Source organism: Chlorocebus sabaeus, chromosome 8, assembly GCF_047675955.1.
Source record: "Chlorocebus sabaeus isolate Y175 chromosome 8, mChlSab1.0.hap1, whole genome shotgun sequence".
Taxonomy (NCBI): Eukaryota; Metazoa; Chordata; class Mammalia; order Primates; family Cercopithecidae; genus Chlorocebus; species Chlorocebus sabaeus.
The window spans coordinates 30631760-30648938 of NC_132911.1; the positions used below are offsets into that span (position 1 = coordinate 30631760).

Sequence of the window (17179 nt, forward strand, 5' to 3'; positions counted from 1 at the left end):
TTCTAGTCTGTCTAGCATTTGATTTCTTTCCTTTAAAAAAAAAGTCTTTTATAAATTATAAAATAATACAAGCTTATCATGAAATAACATTCAAAAAGTATAAAAGCAAACTTCAAAGTTCACTTCTTATGCACATCTTCTTTCCAATCCACTCCCTGGGTGTACCACTTTATTTTTTGTTGTAAGTTAATTGGTTTCTCCATTGAATATCTGATATTCAAGATGTTTTCTTTATGACCTTGTTTAAAAGGAATCTCTTGTGAATTCACTCAGAATGAACTAACAAAACTGAGTTTCATTTTTTTCTTTTTCTTTTTTACTTCTTCCTTCATCAAAGTCTTCTTAGCTACAAAAAAACCCTGAACTTCCAAATACACAAAACTGAGGGCCAGCCTTTTCATTCAGTCCTTTTGATCTTCAGGTGCCAGTGTTCCGTTAAGTCTTTTATGATGGGAAACTTGCTTCACGAAAAGTGTAAGACGAGAACAATTTGGCAGAATATGTGTTGCGCTGAGTTCACTGCATTTCATGATTTATTCAGTCCTATGAACTACCACTCCCTTATTTTGTGTGTATTGTATTACTTTTTAGTTATTTTCCAAGAGTCTTTTCACCTCCCTTGAATCCCTGCCAAGGATAAAGGATAAAGTAGGAGTTAAGAAAAATAACTTTAGTCCTGGTGTAAGTCAGTATGCACCTAGTTCAACAGTTTTTAAAAAAGATCTCATGAAGACAAATCTGAAACGATGTAGACTGCAGATTGGCCTTTTTTTTTTTTTTTTTTTTTTTTTTTTTTTATTGGCCATTTTTAAACTCAAAGCAATTTCTGATGAGAAAAATTACTTCCCTAATACAAGTACTGTTATGCTTTTAGTGTACATGGAATTTATTATAAAAGAGTTTCCTTACTGGAAAGAGAACATTTAGGTCTGTTTTTGAAAATGCTTTCCTGTAAGGATTTAGGGAAAACACCTTGAGCATAAGATCTCTAAGGGAAAATTACTGTTTTAGGAACAGAAAGGACAACTTACCAAAATAATGCTAATAATGCTATAAAAATAGATATAATTATGTAATTTAAAAATGGTTTCACTTAGAGAGGGACTACATTATTTTTATAGAGGAACTAAACTTACAAAGTATATTCATGTTATTTAAGGCTAAGATTTTTTAAACATTTCGCTACTACCAATGAAAGCTGAGAAGCATTTTTCAGGTTAATCTTTTTGATGGGACAAACAATGAAAATTAATACAGAAATCTGGTTGACTGCGGGTATAAAATTAGAGATATTTTCATGTAGATTAAACAGATTTTTCTTCCAAAAGAAAATGTGGAATTAATTTGTAGCACATTTATTATTTACCAGTTTTCATAAAATGGAATACAGTTAAGGTAGTTACAAAAATATATTGTAGAAGTATCTTTGGTGAGAGGCTGTGATTTAGTAAATATTGCATTTATTTCAGATAGTCACAGAAGTAAGCTTAAGTTCACATTGGCACTATTCTCTAAACTTCATTTTCTGATGTTAGAAGTTAGACACAATTTAATAGCTAGTTGAGGCAAAAATTACTGGGCCTGAAACTCTTTATATAATAAAGAACCATAGTAGTATGGGAATATCATTTCAGTCATCATACCTGCTAGATTATTAGATCAATAGGTTTGATCATCTTCTATTTAAGGTCAGTGATTGTTGCTCAAGGAGCTTTAATACATTTGTTTCCATTTTTTCTTTTCAAATTTTAACATTACCCATGAGTTAGGCAAAGTACCAAGGTTGGAATGCAAATTTACATAGTGCCTTTATATTGAGTTTATCTCTGGCTTGGGAGAAACAGCCCTCTGCCCTCATGAAGATATTGGCAGGTTCACGTGGCCTTCTGTTGTGGTTTAATAGAGATGCAGAAGCTAAAAATCCACTAAAACCATTGCCATGAGTTTATCTATTATGACATTCTGGCATATGATGTCAGTTTGTCCTGGAAAATTCAAAATTAATTTTTTGTCACTATTTTCATACATGGGGAGCGAACTTTTAATATCAGCATATAGAAATGGCCTTTTCAATGTCATTTGAGTTGCAATAAAGGTTTTGAAGGCATACTTGCTTTCATGCAAATGTTATCTCCTGGCTCAACCAGGTGCTAAAACCTTATTAATAAATTACAAAATAGATAAAGGCACTGTAATAGACTGGATTGGCACATTTTTGATCTTCTCAACTTACTCATTTCCAGTTCTGATAGGTCTAGTTTCTGTAGATCCTACCTAAACATGATTTTGGAAGCCAGACAAACTGCATTTAAATTTATAAAGATACCATGAATTGGGGGGCACAAATGATATAATGAAATAAACACAAAATCAACTTTTGGGGTCCAACAGAGCTGAGATGCTTTCTGTAAAATAATTAAGAATCCAAACTAATCACACATATAAACAAGTTTATTAGATTGTCAGTGATACTTTGAGACAAATTCAAGTTATTTTATTTTACTTCATATAAACAGAGGAAGGGAGGAAAGTTTTAAACTTCAAGCTTTGTTCAGCATGTGTGCAGTTAGCATCCACAAAAGCACCATTGGGTATGGGAGAATTAGCACCACAGAATTTTAGGACCTAACTGTTAACATGCATCACTGAAAAACTTGGAACATAAAAACTGAAGTAGTACGTGGTATGGTCTATTATAAACAATACAAGGCAATTTATGATTTGTTTTCATACAGTACGATACAATCACAATAAATGAGAATCTTTTAAGAACAATACGGGACAAAAACCACCTTGTACCCTGTTAACACTAAAGCAGTTACAGATTTAAAAAAATGTTTCTGGTAAGAGGCAGTGGGTTGAAATTATCCCTCCCCCTCAATTTTTAAATTCAGAGTTATATAGTTACATGATCTCTTAAGAAAGTATTTTCAAATCTATACGTCTCTCTACCTCAAGGCTGACAAATGGTGGTTTGAAAACAGAAAGGCTTGATGAATTAAAAAAAACAAAACCCAAAAACTGGATAGAGTCAAAAAGTACTTCAATGTGGTGGAAATTATTCCACATAAGATCAGTTTGGAAATGATGCCAGTGGTGTTGATATTTGTCTTCCCTTCCGTGGAGGAATGTCAAGTACTGAGGCCTTGCATTCATGATGAACTTCAGTTCATTTCTTTCACCGAATGCCTTTATTCTGAGGTGTAACATAAGAGATTTATTCCTTATTCCTCAACTGTTTTTGTAGTATCATGGGGCTGTTCCTTATGCTTGATTTGACAACAGTGAAAAAGGTTGATATTCTCTCTGGATTTGGGGTAATTTGTGAGCTAAAGAAAAAATATTAATTTGAATTTAGCAAACATGAAGTTTTCAAGGGAGTTCCACTATTTTCACAGTACAAACCCATAATTAAACTCGTTGAAAACCTTTCTGTTAGAAAGCATGTAACAAACCCTCAATTTTTAGTTGTGTCTAGGCCAATTTTGGCATATTTGAAGCTACTGCATAAGAAATGTGTTATAAGGATTGATAGATACAGGTATATTCAGATCTCAATGCATTGATGCCAAGGAAAATATAATTTTACTCACCAAGAGAAGAATATACCTTGAAGCATCTATGCAGACACATGAATCAATCATGTATCTGCCCAACTTCTAATTCTGGAATAGTGATAACAGGGTCATTTAGGAAAAAGTACTCAATTACAGTATGGCAGCAATTTTATGTTGTATATATTTAACAGCGAAACATTTTTGAAAATAGAAATCAGTACTATATGGTAAGTTTACAATTCACCATTTCTATATTTGTAATACATGCGTTTATTTGTTTTCCAAGTTTTAAAAAATCCCACTAGGACCAACATCTTTCAGAACAACAATCTAACATTAAACAAAACTTCCTAAGGAAAATATTTAGCATCACAGAGAGTTGAGAAACGTCTGTTACTCAGCATTACAAAATACTCAATAGGTCTACATTGAAGATTGTTCATGCCATGACATTAACACACCTTTGGGTTAATATATCCTATTTTTAAAAGAAAACAAAGAACCAAACCAAAACAACTGACATGGAATTTGTGTTTGGTCTCTCCCCTTCACAAGGACAGACCTCTGAAGGACAGACTTCTGCTAAACTTGACTCCTTTCTATATCATGTAATGATCAGACTGTCTAGGAAACTGCATGTACAGTTAGCAAAACATTTAAAATTAGAGATGGAAAAATGGCCACCACAGAGAACGACTTAAAGATAAGGAAACTTATAGAAAAATGTGTTTTTGTAAAAGTGTACTGCCCCTCAAGCAAAAAAGAAAGTGGAGTTTGTCCACTTTGAAATATTTTTCTGTTGAAAACATTTCTTGGATAAAAGCCTATCCTTATGAATGTCAGAAAGATGTTAAGGTTTAACTTGAGAGGGTTGAACCCTTTTGAAAAAATTATCCTATGCTTTTTCTGCTGAACTAAATTCTTTGTATAAATCAAGTACTAATTTTCTGAAGAGGAAACAGCTATACACAGCAGCACATCCATGTTGATGATTTAAATTTGATAGTTCACCAGGTGTGGCTGACTTGAGCAAAAAAGAAACAAACGGATGTTTTAATGTTTTAGAATTACACTAAAAAATCTCAACTAAAGCAAAATTGAATTATAATGGACCGGCTTAATGATTGCCTTTACATTTGATCAACATTTCAAGACAAGGTAGTACCAATTAAAAGTAAGATTTAAAAATAAAAACCGTCCAAAAATTGTTCAATGAAAAACTCTTCAAATTTGACATTTTAAAATCTCAAATGATTGTAGACTAACTTAGACTAACAGTCTTATTATCACATGTACTTTTGTTATTCTTGAGTTTTATGTCTGTATTGTTCATTGGTTATATCGTTAACAATTTTTCTGTTAATTTACAATAGTTTGAATTAACACATTATACTATAAGAGGCTTTAGAAAAACATGTAACTAGGATAAATTTATAAAAGGATAAAGAATAATTTAAGGGATTTTTGACATATTCTATACAGACGAATAGCTAGTTCAAGGTAATAAAGTGCCTTCTTTTCTAGGTAATTAATTTATCATTAAAATATTTTAAGGCTTTATAAGAAACTCAATGCTATCAGAAGTTTGATAGTATATGGAGTTACGTTATTAATTAGCATTCTTTTGTAACTTTTATTTCATGTAATCTTCAATCCATAAGATATTAATAAATTTTAATAATTAGCAGCTTAAAATTACAAATTTGAATTGTCAATTCTGAATTCTTTTTGTGGGAAAAAAATTTCTAAATGCTGTGATAGACTCATGTTGCTTGTGAACAATAAGTTTATGACGTAATATACAGCAGCCAATGCCCCTCAGAAAATTCAACAGAATTTTTAATCCCATGGCAAACAGAGCCATCATTTTATCCATTCATTCATATATCCTGCTATCTTTACATTTAAAATGATCATGCAGGCCTAAACAAAAAAGGCCAGAGAAAACCTAAGGTAAATTTTTCAGGTACAGGCACAATGAACATTTTTTATTGCAACAGCTTATGCATAATCTATATTGGTGCCAACATCTAAAGTTAAGCATTTATATTTATTTTTATTTTGCTTCTACTACCCATGGGTGCATGACAGTAAAATACTGGTAACCTAATAGAATGTACGTGTATGTGTATATATATATATAAAATAGCTTATATATATGTGATACCCATAATAATACAGAATTTTGATTCTTCCAAGTCTTGTCATTTCTCTTTAGGGGATATGGGTGTGTTTTAAGCACTTCTGTGTACTTAGTTGCCTTGGCAGCTCCAGAGTTTAGATAAATTATGACTATATGGACATCAACTACTCAATTATTTATGACCAATGAAAACTAATTAAAATGTTTGAATATTCTTTTCCAGGAATTCAGTTATTTTTATCAGAAAATTACTAAAATCAGGCACAAGATTAAGTGGTCATGATACTTAAAATATTCTTCTGGTTACCACTGGATTAATTTAAAATGGTTCTTAAGTTAAAGGTTTTGAAGTTAGGATCGAGGAGGAAAGCTAAAACTCATTGCAAAGAATGGTTTAAGTTAAACGTTCCATGTAATTACAAAAACAGGAATTACCAGTAGGAAAAAAGTGCTAGTCTTAAAATTGGGTTTGGTTTTGACTCTAAAGCCTAGTAAGAATAATTACTGGGAATTAGAAAAAAAATCAAATGGCATTAACCTTTATAATTGCACATTCCTTTACCAAAGTGCCACAAGTTGCCAAATGTTTTTCTAAAATGCACAATGCTACTTTTCAAAATCTAAATACATATACAGTTTACTTTTTCATACCGGTATAGTACAGGTTCATACATTTAGCACAAATATAACCAAGAAGATGATACTTTCTAGAAACAGTATAGTCTTTGTTTTTTGTTTTAAACAGCTGTTAAGAGCCTTTGTGATTATGAGGATTCAAATCCAAGTACTCTATAGTCAAAGCATTACCATACAACCTGAACACATCATGATGGTTTCTTTAGGCAAATTTTAGTAATACTCTGCCATGCAATGCACATAAGTCACATGTGTTTTCCTTTAAAATTAAAAAAAAAACCCCACACTGGTTTAATTACCCTGTTTTTATCTATTTGTCTACATATACATCTTGTCTTCAATCACTGAACTGACAATATATGTAACAATCAAGTTTTGAAAACAGTATTAAACACTGAAGTTTCTAGCCTTAACTGGTTATTCCTATAAAGTCCAGCAAAAATGTCTGATGCATGGGTTATTAATTTTCATGCTTCTATTTCTTTACTCTAAATAGAAACACTAAATGGAAATGTTCAGAGATAATATAATGACAAAAGGACAGTAGAGAACAAAGCACCAACATGTGGAACAAGTAAAATAATATGCAACTGTGTGGAGGTTCTCCATATTACCTAATTTGGCAAATCAGGGATGACAATAAAAAATGAAGATCTCTTACTCATGTAATAATCATATTGATATATATTTGCAAATAAATGGAATGCACAGAAAGTTAAATTTTGAATATTTTTGTTGTTTCTGAGTGTGATAAAACTAGAGTTGCCTCATTATAAATTAAGATTCTCCCCCACCCCAAAGTTCTATTGTTCAGAGGAGAGACAGAATGTAAGATTATGATTCTCTGTGACAGATGACTTGGGCTCTGCTATGCCACAGGCTAAACTCTGCGGTGTAGTGCCCCATTTAACTAGGGTGAAAGCTGGTAAGAACATAAAAGTACTAAAGTTAAAATTAGGATTAGTTCATAGTCAAAGAACATTAAATAACTGTCTAAATGGGTCCCTTCCTTGAATCTTAGGTATAAGAATGACTATATAAAAGCATCTTAAAGACATGGCCCATTCTATAAATTCATCTTTTGAGGGAGTACAATGGGATATAAATTGGCATCCTCATCTTCTGAGAGAATTAACAAACTTTAAAAACATAACTAAAATCAGAAAAGATCAGGCATAATAAATCACTGATAGCTCCCCCGAACCCAACATACTGGTAGGTTAATCACAGGACAGATATTCATCTTATTTAACAAACCTTCCTACAGTTTCTGAGTATTAGAATATAATCCATTGTTTGTGAATAATAGTCTTGGATAGTTTCAGCATTTAAATATTGGAGAAATACTTCTGATAAACATTGAAATACAGAAACTCTTAATAGAAGCTGCAGATTTATAGAAACTTCATAGTATGTGTGATATTCCAACTATATTTAGCTCACGTAATACCCAAAATAATATAAGATTCCACAGTTTATCTTGTTAATACACACAGGTATTTTCTCAACTTTGTAAAAGCTAGGCAACTGTATTTACCTAAAATAGCTTTTCCGTGGTAGTGGTCCTACAGTGTTGACATAAATACTGAACATACCTATGAGAATCATTTCCACCCTATAATTTAATATTGTTTTCTTTTATTCAGCTGCTTTGTAGCTCTTTCCATTTCCAAAATGCTTCACAACGAATTATAACAGTTATTTCTCACTGTATCCCAATGAACAAGGCAAAGTTAATACATTGCTTGTGCAGTGGTTCAGGTGCACAGGTTGATAATGATCCTATGTAACTTCTCTGCTCTCTGGGCAGTTATCTAGCATTGTCCATGTTGTGAGAACCTATACTGTATGCTCTTTGGGACCAAAGACTGGATCTTGTTGTCTGCTATATTATCCAGACCCAGAGAAACTGTTAGCTCATACCACAGGCAAAATAAATATCTATTGATTTAAAGAATGAATGAGAAATGAGAGTGAGAAAACAGAAACAAAGAACTTCACTGTAACACTCTCCTACCCCTAACCCCCACAAAAAGCTGTGCTGGTTCACTTTGGCTTCACCCATACAATGGGATGGGTAGTATTACTTGTCTTAAAGAATAGGATAGTATTACTCACTCTTGAAATGGTACTCTTGAATCGGGTAGTATTACTCTTGAATAGGGTAGTATTACTCACTCCTGAATCGTTATGGCAAAAACCATATGATATATTTTCCAGAGTACCAATGACACAATTGACTATTACTACAACTACTTCTAAAACTCTGAATTACTCATCTTTACCTTTGCCAAGCATTTAAATTAAAAGTTGTGCATCTGGTAGACTATTCTTTTCTTAAGCTAATTCAGGCATAATGAATCAAGGAAATAATCCTCAGAGCTGCAATCGTTAGCATGAATATGGAGAATATCAGAGGGAATTAAAAGACAATTACACATATACACGAAGTGGATCTGGGGACTACTGGTTCTTCATTGTTTTGGAAATTAGGGCAGGAAAGTTAAGACCTGTAAAAAGATAATAATTATATTGAACTATTGAATACTGAGAGGTAAGACGTGATGATGTTGAAAGTCTCTTCTAGCTCTAAAATTCTATATTATGCTAACTAGTTCTTCCTCTGATAAGATGGGAATCTGTACAGTATTCAAAATAGATTTTCTTTTTTTTTTTAAAGAAAAGGATAGTTGAATCCAAAAAGTTTGATGTTTTGGAACTCTTGAACAACTGTATTAAACATTTTCTTTAAACCACCATTACTCCTTTTGCAAAGATACCATGTAAAATATTTTATTTTATTTTTATTTTTCTTGAGACAGGGTCTCTGTCTGAAGCCCAGGCTGGGGTGCAATGGCATGATCTCGGCCCACTGCAACCTCTGCCTTCTGGGTTCAAATGATTCTCCTGGCTCAGCCTCCCAAGTAGCTGGGATTACAGGCACCCGCCACCATGCCTGGCTAATTTTTGTATTTTTAGTAGAGACGGTGCTTCACCATGTTGGCCAGGCTGGTCTCGAACTCTTGATCTCAGGTGATCCACTTGCCTCAGCCTCTCAAAGTGCTAGGATTACAGGCATGAGCCACCGTGCCCGGCCGAGATCTCTTTTACCTTTCTAACATTAAATAGATAGCACTGTTCATATTCAAATGGGAACAAAGACCATATCCTCATTTTTTCATCTGGAAACAAACATTGTCAGCAGTTAATTAAAATTAATTACTACAACCCAAACGATAATGAACTGTTTAGAGACTTCAATTCATACTTTCGAGCGATTGCTCAAAAGCACTTATCAATCTTGAGAAGATATATCCTTGAGGCTTAGTATGACAGCACTGTAAGTTGCCCTTCTGGGTTAAATTATACCAACAAGATTCTCTTGGTAATTCAAATGTAACTGCTTTTGTATGAGAAATGAGACTTAGGCCAAATTCTACACTAAAGTAGGTCATGTTAAAGGGAAGATTCATTTAAGTATTTTTGGAATTATCAGAATGAAATATGAAGATGGTGAAACAACTTAGGAACCTGAAGAAAAAAGTTAAGTATGACAGGGGAAAAGGAAAGCGCAGGTATTTCAGTGGGAGGTGAAGGAAATGAGAAAAGCGAATGAGAAGTGTTTCAACAACGGGAATAATCTGAAACTTTATCAGTGTTCTCTCAGTAATCAGGCTACATTTCTTATTTCTTTTGCATACCATTATTTTTCTTTTCCCACTGAAGTGATATAAGCATTATAGTACTATATGGCTGCTATTTTTTCTGGCTGAATAATTGTATAAATATAGAAAACTGGCCGGGCACGGTGCCTCACACCTGTCATCCCAGCACTTTGGGAGGCCACAGCGGGCAGATCATTGACGTCAGGAGTTTGAGACCAGCCTGGCCAACATGGCAAAACCCCATCTCTACTAAAAATACAAACATTAGCCAGGCATAGTGGTGCCCACTTGTAATCCCAGCTACTTGGGAGGCTGAGGCAAGAGAATCACCTGAACCTTGGAGGTGGAGGTTGCAATGAACTAAGATTGCCCCACTGCACTCCAGCCTGAGTGACAGAGCAAGACGCCATCTCAAAAAAAAAAAAAAAAAAAAAAAAAAGGCCATATTAACTATTTGTAAAAGTAAGAAAATGGCTACTGGTATGTGACAATGTTTTGGGATCCCTTTGTACTCCTGCAGCTCCTTATTTCAGTCTTGAAGGTGAAGATGGTAAGAATGGGGGTGGACTAGCAAAAGGCCAGCTCAATCTTCTCCTTTATTATGTCGAAATTCAGCCACTTTTTTGGTAACTATAGAATTTTCTTGAAAAAGACAATAAGCAGAAAGTAAAAATTCACCCTTTAGATTTGTTGGTATACAATTTACTATGGCTCCCCAGAATCACAGCATAATCTTTGCTTAAATTTACTGCCACTCCCCAGAATCTCAGTGAATCTTTGCATAACATGACAAACGATTTAATTAGGACTTTCAGAAGAACAAAAATGCAATGTGGATGCTGCTGTTACTGTATCTACTCTTGTTTCATTTATATAATATTTGCCTGAAATTACAGATCAAAATGAGTTTCTAATAATAAAACTGAGTTCATCAGGTCTAAATTACATAATTTTAAGGGGGCATAAAACCTCCTAAGGCATCATCATATTGATAAACAAGTAAAGCATTCTTTCCAGCATGTTTTGATAATGGAGATACTATAAGAAGAATATCCTTGGCTGGGCACAGTGGCTCATGCAGGTAATTCCAGCACTTCTTTGGAAGCCTGAGGTGGGTGGATCACTTGAGGTCAGGAGTTGGAGACCAGCCTGGCTAACATGGTGAAAACCCATCTCTACTAAAAATACAGAAATTAGCTGGGCGTGGTGGCAGGTGCCAGCTACTAGGGAGGCTGAGGCAAGAGAATTGCTTGAACCTGGGAGGCGGAGGTTGCAGTTACAGTGAGCCAAAATTGTGCCACTGCACTCCAGACTGGGCAACAGAGCAAGACTCTGTCTCAAAAAAAAAAAAAAAAAAAGAAAGAATATCCTTAAATGGGATTATTTTTCACAACTAGTTTCTGAAGTCAAAGCAGAACTATAAAGCGACGGAAACAGTATTAATTTTATGGCTGTTACAATTGCTGATGTGAACTCAGGTTCCGTTTTTAATAATTCAGTCTTTCAAAAGAGTAGCTCTTGATGCATATAACGCTAATTAAGGTGGGAAAGTTGTTCAGATGTTAGAAGTACTGTCACTTAATATTAATATAAGAGGATATTTTCTCCCCCTGCATTCTTACTACAGGTTTGCTGCCATGATTTTAATAGTAGTTACGTGTCAATCAAGATATTCAGTGACGATCTGCTTATTTCTTGCCTGTTTTAAAAAAGTATCATCAGCAATAAAAGAAACACTCTACTGACGGACTCAAAAACATGGACAATCTCAAAATTATTATGTTGAGTGAAATAAGCCAAATAGAGAAAAATACATGCAGACCAGGCATGGTGGCTCAGGCCCGTAATCCCAGCACTTTGGGAGGCTGAGATGGGCAGATCACCTGAGCTCAGGAGTTTGAGACCAGCCTGGGCAACATGATGAAACCTCATCTCTACAAAAAGTACAAAAGTTAGCTGCGCGTGGTGGCATGTGCCTGTAGTCCCAGCTACTTGGGAGGCTGAGGCATGAGAATTGCTTAAACCTGGGGGGTAGAGGTTGCAGCGAGCTGAGATCGTGCCACTGCACTCCAGCCTGGGTGAGAGTGAGATCCTGTCACCAAAACAAAACAAAACAAAGAAAAGAAAAATACATGCAATTAACAGGGGATTCCAGAATAGACAAAGCTAACCTGTGGTGACAGAAATCTGATCAGTGGTTGCTTTTGGAAGTCAGGGTTGGGGGAGTGTTGACCAGGGAGGGGTACATGGGAACTTTCTAGGGTGACAGAAATGTGTCTTCAAATTCATCGAATCTGACTGCATGACATGCTAAGATCTGAGCATTTCATTAAATTATATCTTAATAAAAAACGTTAAAATGCATTACAATGAAACACAACATTCCTTCTAAGGCATCAGAAGCTCCTTGGCATTTTTCTTTTTCTTTTTTTTTTTTTTTTTCATTTCAAAACTTCTCCCTTCAAACCACCATGTAGAGAACAACATGCTCTGGAAAGGGATTCATGACTAATTCTCTATGGAGGACACGGGTTTTATATCAGGGGCTACTAGTGGAGCAATAAGACACCATGAGTAGAGAAAGGAGACTGATGCACTTAAAACTTTAGGTGGGAAGGAAACAAGATTTTACTTTATGCTGCTTGGTGCACAGTCAAGTGTATATATGGTCTATCACACTTCAAAATCATGTTGAATGCCAGTGTCTGGGAGCCTAACTTATGACTAACTTACCACTTCAAATCTAAGGGGCTACTCATTCATCAGCTTTACAGAGGTTACATTCAGAGTCAAATATCCAATGAATTCCCAGTTTCCTACAGAAATAACTTATCTGACAATTCTATCTGACAATTCTAAAAATAAATAAGTGAGAAAATTCTATTGGTTTTGAGAAGAAAACAGTAATGACCTCGACAGAATTTATCCACGTCATGCCAAATATTCATCTACAAAATTAAAACTGTCATCAGAAGGCCAGGCGCGGTGGCTCATGGCTGTAATCCCAGCACTTTGGGAGGCCGAGGGGGGGGGGGTGGATCACAAGGTCAGGAGATCGAGACCAGCCATGGCCAACATGGTGAAACCCCTTCTCTACTAAAAAAATACAAAAATTAGCTGGGTGTGGTGGTGGGCGCCTGTAGTCCCGGCTACTCAGGAGGCTGAGGCAGGAGAATAGCTCCGTCTCAAAAAAAAAACAAAAAACAAAATAAAACAAAAAAACAAAAAAACCCTATCATCAGAAGTCAGACAATTATTTCTCTAATTTACTTCGTTTTGTAATTCCAAGTGAAACCCGCCAAAGGCATTTGCTATCCCAAATCCACCTATAACATACAAACACATCTAAAACATGTAATTTTATTATTCATTATCATCTCCACCTTAGGTTAGAGGGGAAAAATAAAAGTAGTGAGCAATTTCCCTAGTACAATGCTGGGCCTATGGTAGGAACTCAATACAGATTTGTTGAATAAATAAACGAATGTTCTCATTCCCCTTGAATTGCCATTTCTTACCTCACAGTGTCTTCTAACTCAACATTACACATTCAATATGGTTAAAAAGGAAAAGCATAGGCACATACTTAATTAGTTTTTTTTAAAAAGCTCTGAAACTCCCAAGCCACACATTATATTGCTACTGCTATTATGCTATTAACATAAAAAATTGCATAAATATATCTTGACCCAATTGTAAAAATGATAAATTGATACTACAGATTCTTAGCTATCAAATCTTCCTTTTAAAAACTCAATTAGTGACACTAAAGGACATTATCTGCTTCTCTAGAGTGAACAATAAAAAGTTTTGGGATCAACAAAAAGGACAGTCATGTGGTATTTCATGTCAACATTTCTGAGAGCGAGAGGAATCATTAGTATCAAAGGAAAATCGAGTTCTAAGAGCTAGATGATAGAAAAAATATGTTCAAATACGAAAGAGGAAAATCTCAGTATTAAGATGGTGGTCGGGTAAAAGCTGTTTATGACAGTCACTGGGGCTTAAATTATAATGGTTCTTTACTATCCTGAAATTGAAGATTAAAGTGTGCATCAACCTTCAAAAAGCTATTTTTTTTCAGAGTCAAATGACCCATAAACATACTCTTATAATAATGCTTTCAACTTGAAAATAAAGAGGTGAGAAAACTCTTCTAGTTGAAGGATAAAAACAAATATTCGGAATGACGCCTATATAATCTCACTGATTTTGAAGCCAAATCAGTGTAATCAGAGAAACAGACACTGAACAGTGGAAGGACTACTTAATAACGTCTAGTTCAAGTTCTGAAACGACTAGTTAACTGACGTCAAAGTCATACAAATACTTGTTCTATCTCTTGTAAAATGAGAATGTTATATTACCCCCAAACACACCTTCAGGGAAAAAACGATCAAAGTCGATGGTAGATCTAGATGAGAAAAACTGTAGGTACTAGGAAATAGGTGAATGTAATCCTTTCAGCGCTGGAGCAATTGGTCCCCCAATCATGCAGACAGCGTAATGATCATGTTTTTTTAAAAAAGAAAAAAACAAAGCTGTTCTGATTTCCTCTAGGAATAAAACTATGCTTCAATTATTTTCCAGTCTGTGGATAGTTTATGCATTTTCTTAATGGTGTCTTTTGATGAGTAGGAAGTTTTAATTTTGATGGAGTCTAATGTATTGTCTTTTTCTTTTGTAATTAGTGCTTTTTGTTTCCTGTGCAAGAAATTTTTGCCTGCACAATTGTGCACTTTTATATTTGACTGAAAACAGTTTCGTGAGATTATAAGCAGCCCAATTCCCTTGCAGCTGCTACAACTAAAGGTTCTGATGGTAAAATGAGGCTCCCTTTGAATTTTGCATAATTTTGTTATACTTTCCAGGGAACCATCCGTTCTGTGGGTTGGAAAGAATTAATAATGACGTTAATTAATATTTACTAAATGCTTTGATTACGTGACATTTTGTTAACAGCTTTATGTACCTGAAGGCATTTAACTTTCTTTTTTTCTGAGATGAAATCTTGCTTTGTTGCCCAGCCTGGAGCACAGTGGCAGGATCTCGGCTCGCTGCCACTGCAACCTCCGCCTCCTGGGTTCAAGCGATTCTCCTGCCTCAGCCTCCCGAGTAGCTGGGATTACAGATGCGTGCCACCACGCTTGGTTAATTTTTGTATTTTTAGTAAAGATGGGGTTTCACCATGTTGGCGAGGCTGGTCTCGAATGCCTGACCTCAGGTGATCTACCCGCCTCGGCCTTCCAAAGCACTGGGATTACAGGTGTGAGCCACTGCGCCCGGTAGCATTTAACATTTTAAAGAGAATTCTGGTTGACTCTAGGTTCTGTGAGGGCAGGGAACCTTACATTTTGTTATCAATATAATCCTCTGAACTTTGAAGATTGCCCAGCACACAGTAGGTGATTGATCAATATACAATGAATGATGAATGAATAAATTCTCACAACTCTATACAGTTATATAAACTGCTCCAAATTATACAATAAAGGACAGAATTTGGACTTGAACCCAGGACTGGCTGACACCAAGGTCTGTTCTATTTACACTTTATAGTAGGCCACTGAGATTGCCTGATAACTTTCAGGGATCCAATACCTAAAAATACAGCTGAAATTACTGCTATTGCTTAAGGGGGTAGAGGAAGTCAATTAAAATCATTGTTGTTTTTTTCTCCTGGCAAAAGGCAAGTGTGGCACTCCTATCAGGCTCCTCCTTGATAATCTTAGCCGTATCAATCAGACTTTTATATTTATAACTATATGATAATTTGTGCAGATTAAGTCAATCTGAAACTTCTATGGCCATAAATACAGAAACAGAATAATTCGGTCAGGCGCAGTGGCTCACGCTTGTAATCCCAGCACTTTGGGAGGTCAAGATGGGTGGCTCACTTGAGGTCAGGAGTTCAACACCAGTCTGGCCAACATGGTGAAACCCTATCTCTGTCAAAAAATACAAAAATTAGCTGGGTGTGGTGGCATGCACCTGTAGCCCCAGCTACTCGGGGGGCTGGGGTGGGAGAAGCACTTGAACCCCAGATGTGGAGGTTGCAGTGAGCCGAGATTGCACCACTGCACTCTAGCCTGGGTGACAGAGACCTTGTCTCTAAAAAAACGAAAAAACACACACAAAAAAACCCAGAATAATTCAATCTGCATGTAAGAATTCAGAATTTAGCCTGCTAGTTCCTCAGTACTGCTACAAAACCATGGTTAACTGGGAATGTCAGGGAGCGAAGTCATTTACTTAACAGCAATTCCTAGGTAACAGTATGCTTTTAATCCTATTGAAACGGAAATATTTCTAATATGTATTATTTTGATTTTCTGCTTTAATAAATACAGCTTAATAAACATGATTAAATTTTGCATGCGCAAATGAGAACACTGCAGTGCTCTAGGGCCTTCACTGTCAACAACTGTAATCATGGTACTGATGAAGACGAAGAACAGTGGGTTCTTGAGCAGGTTTCATAAAACCTGGATCATTGCTTTCAAACAGGTTTCTGAAAAAGTCTGCTTCTAACTTATCATGTGGTCATTTATCTCTTGTTCATAAGCATGTAGAGGGTAACCAGCCTAGGCAACATAGTGAGACCCCGTGTCCACAAAAAATAGAAAAAATGGCTGGGTGTGGTGGTGCACGCCTGTAGTCCCAGCTACTCAGGAGGCCAAGGCGGGAAGATCACTTAAGCCCTGGAAGTCAAGGCTGCAGTGAGCCGACACCGCACCACTGCACTCCAGCCGGGGTGACACAGCAAGACCCTGTCTCGAAAAAATAAAAAATAAAAAAAAATAAAAAAAAGAATGCAGGGAAAAGATTTACTAGATGTTTAATTAACCAAACTTATTATGCAAATGAAGTAGTTTTACCTCTTAAATCCTCTAAACGATATCACTTTTGGAGGGTTATTCTTCAATGCAGGTGCCATGACAAGATTTGGGTTAACAGGTGAGGAAAGGTCAAATTCTGGAAGATTAGCTATGGTGGGAAGCTCAGGCAGGGAGTCTTAAGCACAGAGGACAAAGGCTCAGAGTTTGAGGCAGAGGCTGAGGATGGCAAGCAGCTGGTGCACAGACATGAGCACCAATGTAATGAGTTGCTAGGCCTTCTGCCAGGGCCAAAACCAACAGTGTACTGAGTGCAGAATTGAGTCTAAAGATGTGATGAAA

At 35.6% G+C, this 17179-nt stretch overlaps 1 protein-coding gene across 1 annotated transcript in view; it reads right to left on the reverse strand.

Annotated features, from left to right (window-relative positions):
- Window positions 1–2421: 2421 nt before the first annotated feature.
- PURG (purine rich element binding protein G) overlaps window positions 2422–17179 on the reverse strand; it is a 38075-nt gene continuing 23317 nt past the window's right edge. Inside the window, exon 3 of the mRNA XM_007962123.3 lies at window positions 2422–3329. Within this exon, the coding sequence (XP_007960314.1) occupies window positions 3225–3329 (105 nt within the window). The 3' untranslated portion in view covers window positions 2422–3224. The remainder of the gene's footprint in view (window positions 3330–17179) is intronic.